Genomic DNA, 7868 nt, shown 5'->3' with positions numbered 1-7868 from the left:
CACAGGATACTCCAGCAAATCCACACACATGGATGATACGAAGTGACAGTCACAGATCAGTTGTGCACTGCGTGCCGATGATCAAATCAACCCAACCTTTTGGGCATGGAAGAGTTGCAGCCTATAGCAGTCACACGCTGAAGTTCCAACAACTTGTCTCCCTCTCCCGCTCCCGCTCCCTCAGGCTGCCGCAGCCTGTGTCTGACGTCACAGCCCTCCTCACTCAGGCCCTTAAAGCGACACTCACAGTAAACGAACCTGCGGTCTCGGAACACAATGCACCTCTAAAATCTGACAGCAGACTAGCGAGTGAATCTTCGATGGTGCAGAGTCAGAAACCGAAGATTTGCCAGATTGAGTCAGGGGCTCCAGAGAGAGATGGTGTCCAGAGGAGGACGACGAATAAGACCAGCAGGATGTGGTTAAAGGTGAAAGATTAGAAGCATTTGGAAACTGGTTGATCGAAAAAAAAAGGTGGTCAATTTCTGCAAAACACAGGAGGAAATCAACAGGTCAGGCAGTAATTTTGGAGAGGAATATCCAGCAACTGCAGAATCTCCTGTGTTTTATATCTGCATTTTACATTGGCATTAGATACACGTTGATATTGAGTATATTGTTTATGGGAGCCGCTCTCTGCGTTAAACAGCTGCAGATTTTTTCGATACCCACGGTAAAAAAAATGAGGTATGGACATTGAACCGGTGCTTGCAGAAATGTTTAATGGCACCGTGACTACCCATGGGGCCATGAGTTAAGAATTTCACCGGCGCTGAAGCGCCGATGAAATGCGCAGGCGTCCGGCTGATGACGTCACTGAGTTTCACGCATGCGCGCAGTACACTGAAGGCTTTGAAAATGTCGGTTGCAGGTAAGAGCGATTCTCCGTCTTTTTATCTTAAACACCGACTTCGGGACGATTCTTGTGAAATCCGGACACCGTGATCCGCAATCTCGGGACAGTCCTGCCCTCTTCCCCCTCTCTCAGCCCCACGATCCGTACACGGAGCCCGTGGAGCTTCCGGCTGATGAGGGAATGGGAACCGATGGATCTCTCAGACAGAGCTGAGCTCCAGCTATCTAAATGCAAGGATTAGGAACTCGGAGAAAGGGAACAAAAATCTTTTACATCACCAGTTGAGAAAATCTGCATTAGTACTTTTTTCCGCAGATGCTGCCTGGCCTGCAGAACTCCTGCAGTATTTAGTGTGTGTTGCTTCCTTTACCTCCTCTTGCTCTGGACTTTTCGACCGGTGAGAACATGTTTTGTCCCATTCTCTCTGGGTACGTAATGACATCAAACAACTTTGCCCTGGGCAACAAGTAGCTTTCACATCACAAATGTGTCAGACTCCAGTGAGACAGAGAACGGCCCTTCCCTTCATATACATTGGCATTGCATTCACTGAATTCACCACCCTCAGTCATTGGGGGAGGATTCAGGGGGAATATTTATGTAGAATACAGAAACTAGTGATGCCTGTTTGCATTTTGGTGATGCAAAAGTTGCTGGAGAATTTGCAAGTGGGAAGAAGGGGAGTGATATTTGGAAATCTGACTTTTTAAAGCAAAATTTAGCAAGCAAACCACATATGGACAATGTGCAAAAGATTTGGTGAGAAAATCCTCCATTTCCTGTTACAGGCCTGCTACATAGGTTGTGTGAGAGTGCAGATGAACTCGATCAAAGTACTTATCAACAGTGATTTGCCAGCTGTGAAAATGAATACCTCTCTATATAAAATTCACTGTGCACATATTGTCACTGGGTAAAAAATGCACAGTACAAGATTTATCTGCACACTGGTTATTACAAATTAGAGGGGAGATTATTACAAATTAGAGGGGTATAGGAGGGAAGGAGGGGAGGCCTCCAGTGTCCCTGATGCCCTCACCTACAAGATGTGCAGCTTGTAACCCTGCACTTCAATGAGCTGCAACTTGAAATGGGTGAATTCCAGATTATCCAGCAGTTGGAGGGGGTGATAGATATGACATGCAGAGAGGTGAGTCACACCCACAGGACACAGGAAACTGGGTGAGAATCAGGAAGGGGAATGAGGTTAAATAGGCATCGCAGAGTACTCTAGTGGCCATCCCCCACAACAACAGGTGGAGCACTTCATAACCTGTTGGGGGGAATTACCTGGCAGAGGAAAGTCAAAGGCCTGATAGGGGATTCGTCAGGTAGAGGAACAGAACAAGAGGGGATGAATAACCTAGTGGTAAGGCTTACTAGTGGTAGTGAGCAGGGGAGGGGGTGATGTAGTTAAAATAAGTTGTAGAGGGAATGGGAGCCAGAATGACAGAACAGATAGTGGAGAGGGTGAATTGAATTGACTTTATTAGATACATACCTCATAAACATGAGGAGTAGAAATATTTACCTTACATCTCCATCTAAATGTGCAACGTGTAATTTACATAGATAGTTTGCACATAGGACAGTCAATATAACATTGAAATGCAATTGTATCAGCATGAATTAATCAGTCTGATGGCCTGGTGGAAGATGATGTGCCAGAGCCTGTTGGTCCTTTTGCTGTGATACCATTTCCTGGATGGTGGCAGCAGGAACAGTTTGTGTTTGGGGTGCATTGGGCCCGTTTGTCCCTGATATTTGTTGGGCCCTTCTTACACACCTGTCTGTGTAAATGTACTGAATCATGGAAAGTAGGTTGTGCAATGTATAATTTCCTTATTTATATTTAGAGACATTTTTTGGTGTATAAAATGATGAGGGGTATTGAGCGTGTGAGTGGCCAGAGGAGTGTTTTTTCCCCAGGGTTGAAATGGTTAATGCTGCTTTTCCACACTCCCACAGACCCTTTGTCCATCTCCTGAGTAAATTGAGTTTGAAAAATATTTAAGATCTCCCCTATCTGCTTTGTTTCCACACGTGGATTGCCATTCCGGTCTTCCAGAGGACCGACTTTTTGCCTTGCAATCCTTTTGCTCTTAATCTATCACTAGAATCCCTGAGGATTATCCTTCACCTTTTCTGTGACAGCAACCTCATGCCATCTTTTAGCCATCCGGATTTATTTCTTATGTGTTCCCTTGCATTTCTTATACTCCATAAGAAACTGACTGCCTATCCCTGTTATGTAATTCCATTTTGTGCTTTACCAGGGTCTGAATATCTCTTGCAATCCAAGTTTCCCTACAGTTTCTATCTTTACCTTTGATTCTGACATACCCGCTTTCTACTTTAAGAATTTTGCTTTGAAGGCCTCCCATTTACCAAGCACACCTTTGCCATAAAGCAGCCTGTCCCAGTCCACAGTTGCCAGATCCTAGTGTTGATCATGCCCTGAACACATCCGCCTTTCCTACGCTGCTCCTTGTATTGAAATACACAGGGCTCAGCATATTCACTGCACCACACTCAACTTTTTCATTCCTGACTTTGTCTGAGGCCTGAACAAAATCTTTCTCCACAACTCCACCACTATCTGTTCCGTTATTCAGGCTCCCATTCCCCCTGCAACTTTAGTTTAACCCTCCTTACCCCCACCTCCCAGCATGCAGATCTATCACCCCTTTGGCTTTCCTCTCCCAGATCAATAAAAAGGAGGTGCATACCAGGTACAGGCAGATAGGAGCAAATGGGGTACTTATGAAATACAGGAAATTCAAGTGAACACTTATGAAAGAAATAAAAGAAGGCATGAGTTTGCCCCAGCAGTCAAGGTGAAGGAGAATCCTCAGGGATTCTGCAGATATGTTAAGAGCAAAAAAGATTGCAAGGGAAAAAAAATTAATCCTCTGGAAGATCAAAATGGTAATCCATATGAAGGATAGCATAGACTTGGGGAGATTTTTTTTGCATCCGTATTTACTCAGGAGATGGACACAGAGTCTGGAGAAGTGAGGCAAAGCCGCATTAACTTCATGGACCCTGTACAGATTACAGAGGTGGAGGCGTTTGCTGTCTTGAGGCAAATTAGTGTGGATCAATCCCCAGGGCCTGACAAGTTGTTCACCAGGACCCTGCGGAAGACAAGTGCAGAAATTATCAGGGCCTAAGCACAGATATTGAAATCATCCTTAGTGACAGGTGAGGTACTGGAGGATTGGAGGACAGGCAGTGTTGTTCTGCTGTTCAAGAAAGGCTGTAAAAATAAACTAGGAAGTTATCCATTGGTGAGCTTGACATCAGAACTGGGAAAGTTATTGGAATGTGTGTGCAGGAACCAAGTATATACTGTAAGTATTTGTATAGGTGTGGACTGATAAAGGATAGACAGCATGGCACTAGCCAATCTTTCAGAGTCTCTCGAGGAGGTTATCAGGGAAGTGGATGAAGGCAAGGCAGTAGATGTTGTCTGCATGGACTTTAGCAAGGCACTTGATAAAGTCTCATATGGGAGGTTGGTCAAGAAGGTTCAGTCACTCAGCATTCTAGATGAGACAGTAAATTGGATGAGACACTGTCTTTGGGAGAAGCCAGAGTGTGGTAGCAGATGGTTGCCTCTATAACTGTAATCCTGTGATTAGTTGTGTGCCATAGGGATCAGTGCTGGATCTGTTGTTGTTTGTCATCTATATCTGTAATCTGGATGATAGTGTGGTTAACTGGATCAGAAAATTTGTGGATGACAACAAGACTGGAGGTTTAGCGGCTGCAAGAAGACTATCATGGCTTGCAGTGTGATCTGGACCAGGTGGGAAAATGGTTTGAGAATTGGAAAATGGAATTTAATGCAGACCAGTGTGAGTTGTTGCACTTTGGTTTGACCTACCAAGGGAGGTCTTTCACAGTGACTGGTCGGGCACAGAGGAGTGTTGTCGAAGAAAGGGACCTGGGAATACAAGTCCTTAATTCACTGAAAGTGGTATCACAGTTAGATAGGGATGGAAGGAAATATTTTAGCCCATTGCCCTGCATGAACCACAGTAGTGACAACAATAGATGACTTGTAGAAGACATTAGTGAGGCCTTATTTGGAGTATTATGTGCAGTTTTGGTCACCTACCTACAGGAAAGATGTAAAAGAAGTTCAGAGATTTCAGAGAAAATACACAAGGATGTTGCCATGTCTGGAGGACTTGGATTATAAGGAAAGATTGAACAAATCAGGACATTATTCCTGGGAATGTAGAAGATTGAGGGGAGATTTGATTGTGATAGAGAGGCACACATAGTGTTAATGCAAGCTGGCTTTCTCCACTGAGATTGGGTGGGACTACAACCAGAGGCCATGGGTTAAGGGTGAAAGGTGAAATGTTAAGGGGAGCATGAGAGGAACTTCTTCACATAGAGGGTCATCCGGCTGTGGAATGAGCAGCCAGCACAAGTGGTGCATGCGAGCTCGATTTTAACGTTTAAGAGGTTTGTGTAGATACCTGGATGGTAGGGGTGTGGGAGTGGGCTGTTTAAATAGTTCAGCACAAACTAGATTGCCCAAAGGGCCTGTTTCTGTGTTGAAATTTTCAATGATTGCGACAAGAACCTGAAATAATACAAAAATTCACTCTAAGTCCTTTTAACAGATGTGCGGCCAACCAGTCATTTCAGCGGGAATTTTTTAAATGGCGTTAAAATTGTGGCATTTTGTTAATAATACACAAGAGAAGATCCCAGCTGCACGTCAAGAAAGACAATTTGCATGAGAGTGTTTCAGTCACTGTGGGACAAGGAACACATGCCGCTCAGCAGGAGCCGGGAATAATACCAATGGAGGGAGTCAAAATGAGCCAGGTCACAGATTGGAGACGACAGAAATGCCCCATTCTGATAGAGACAGGAAGAGCATCAGATAATTGATGGTCATTCCAGATACCAGCACTCTGCCCAGTCAGGAGATGATTTCTCTGTCCAACTTGGGGTGAACCTCACTGTAACAGTGTGATACCAGATCAAACCTTGGCAACTCAAGTAATCTCATCTGAAATGTTGTCCTAAACCCATTGATGGATTTTGTAAATTTTTTTACAGGTTAAAAATGAGAAGGAATTCATCTCCAGGAAGCTCAAACACGACACGCCAGTTTTGTTGTCTCTGCCTAGATACTTAAGAAGTGGAGCAAGGGATCCAATTGTCCACCCTTCCTGCTCAGACTGTAGGGAGGAATTCACTCGGTGATTTTGACCAACTGGCACGCCCATCATTTTACACAGGAAAAAGGACATTCACCTGCCCAGACAGTGGGAATGGATTCACTCGGTCATCTCAACTAAAGGTACATCAGCAAGTTCACACTGGAAAAGGCCATTCACCTGTTCTGTGTGTGAGAAGGGGTTCAGTTGGTCATCCCACCTGTGGACACACCAATCAGTTCACACTGGGCAGAGGCTGGTCTTCTGCTGAATTTCTGGGAAAGGATTCACTCTGTCATCTGACCTAATGGCTCACCAGCGAGTTCACACTGGGGAGCGGCCGTTCACCTGCTCAGTCTGTGAGAAGAGATTTACTCAGTTATCCAACCTACAGAGTCACCAGCGAGTTCACACTGGGGAGAAGCCATTCACGTGCTCAGTCTGTGAGAAGAGATTTACTCAGTTATCCAACCTACAGAGTCACCAGCGAGTTCACACTGGGGAGAAGCCATTCACGTGCTCAGTCTGTGGGAAAGGATTCACTCTGTCATCCACCCTACTGGTACATCAGCGAATTCACACTGGGGAGAAGCTGTTCACCTGCTCAGACTGTGGAAAGGGATTCACACTGTCATCCCGCCTACTGGTACATCAGCAAATTCACACTGGGGAGAAGCCGTTCACCTGCTCAGTCTGTGAGAAGAGATTTACTCAGTTATCCAACCTACAGAGTCACCAGCGAGTTCACACTGGGGAGAAGCCTTTCACCTGCTCAGTCTGTGGGAAAGGATTCACTCTGTCATCCACCCTACTGGTACATCAGCGAATTCACACTGGGGAGAAGCTGTTCACCTGCTCAGACTGTGGAAAGGGATTCACACTGTCATCCCGCCTACTGGTACATCAGCAAATTCACACTGGGGAGAAGCCGTTCACCTGCTCAGTCTGTGGGAAAGGATTCACTCTGTCATCCACCCTACAGAGACACCAGCGAGTTCACACTGAGGTGAAGCCATTCACCTGCTCAGTCTGTGGGAAAGGATTCACTCTGTCATCCACCCTACAGAGACACCAGCGAGTTCACACTGAGGTGAAGCCATTCACCTGCTCAGTCTGTGGGAAAGGATTCACTGTGTCATCCATCCTACTGGTACATCAGCGAATTCACACTGGGGAGAAGCCATTCACCTGCTCAGTCTGTGGGAAGAGATTCACTGACTCTTCCACCCTACGGAGACACCAGCGAGTTCACACTGGGGAGAAGCCATTCACCTGCTCAGAATGTGGGAAGCGATTCACTCTGTCATCCACCCTACGGCGTCACCAGCGAGTTCACAGTGGGGAGATGCCGTTCACCTGCTCAGTGTGTGGGAAAGGATTCACTGACTCTTCCACCCTGCAGAGACACCAGCGACTTCACACTGGGGAGAAGCCGTTCACCTGCTTATTCTGTCGGAAGAGATTCACTCAGTCATCCACCCTACAGAGTCATCAGCGAGTTCACACTAGAGAGAGGCTCAGAATGTGGGAAAGGATTCACTCAGTCATCCCACCTCTTGGCACACCAGTCAGTTCACAGTAAGGAGAGGCCATTGTTATGAATCCTTTGGTTTTGATTGCTGTAGACTGTCATTTTAAGAGAGAGAGAGAGAAATTAAGAAGGTGAATCAGTCTGACTTGCAGCTTGTTTACATTGCTCGCAGCTTGTTTAGTTTTAACTGAGGACACAGACACTCAGAGTCAGATGGAGACAAAGGAGGAAAAATGGAAGGATCAAAACCAGGGAACTAGTAGCCAAGGATCACTGTTTGGAACTTTCCTTCGCT

At 45.7% G+C, this 7868-nt stretch overlaps 1 protein-coding gene across 1 annotated transcript in view; it reads left to right on the top strand.

The window, feature by feature from the left end:
• Positions 1 to 1141: 1141 nt before the first annotated feature.
• LOC132388412 (zinc finger protein 850-like) overlaps positions 1142 to 7868 on the top strand; it is a 29406-nt gene continuing 22679 nt past the window's right edge. The window contains exons 1-2 of the mRNA XM_059960764.1: positions 1142 to 1253; positions 5497 to 7473. Coding sequence (XP_059816747.1) covers positions 6350 to 7473 — 1124 coding nt within the window. The 5' untranslated portion in view covers positions 1142 to 1253; positions 5497 to 6349. The remainder of the gene's footprint in view (positions 1254 to 5496; positions 7474 to 7868) is intronic.

This window comes from Hypanus sabinus, unplaced genomic scaffold, assembly GCF_030144855.1.
Source record: "Hypanus sabinus isolate sHypSab1 unplaced genomic scaffold, sHypSab1.hap1 scaffold_322, whole genome shotgun sequence".
NCBI classification, from domain to species: domain Eukaryota; kingdom Metazoa; phylum Chordata; class Chondrichthyes; order Myliobatiformes; family Dasyatidae; genus Hypanus; species Hypanus sabinus.
The sequence above is the reverse complement of the archived record's forward strand: the minus strand, read 5'-3'. Positions and strand labels throughout refer to the sequence as shown.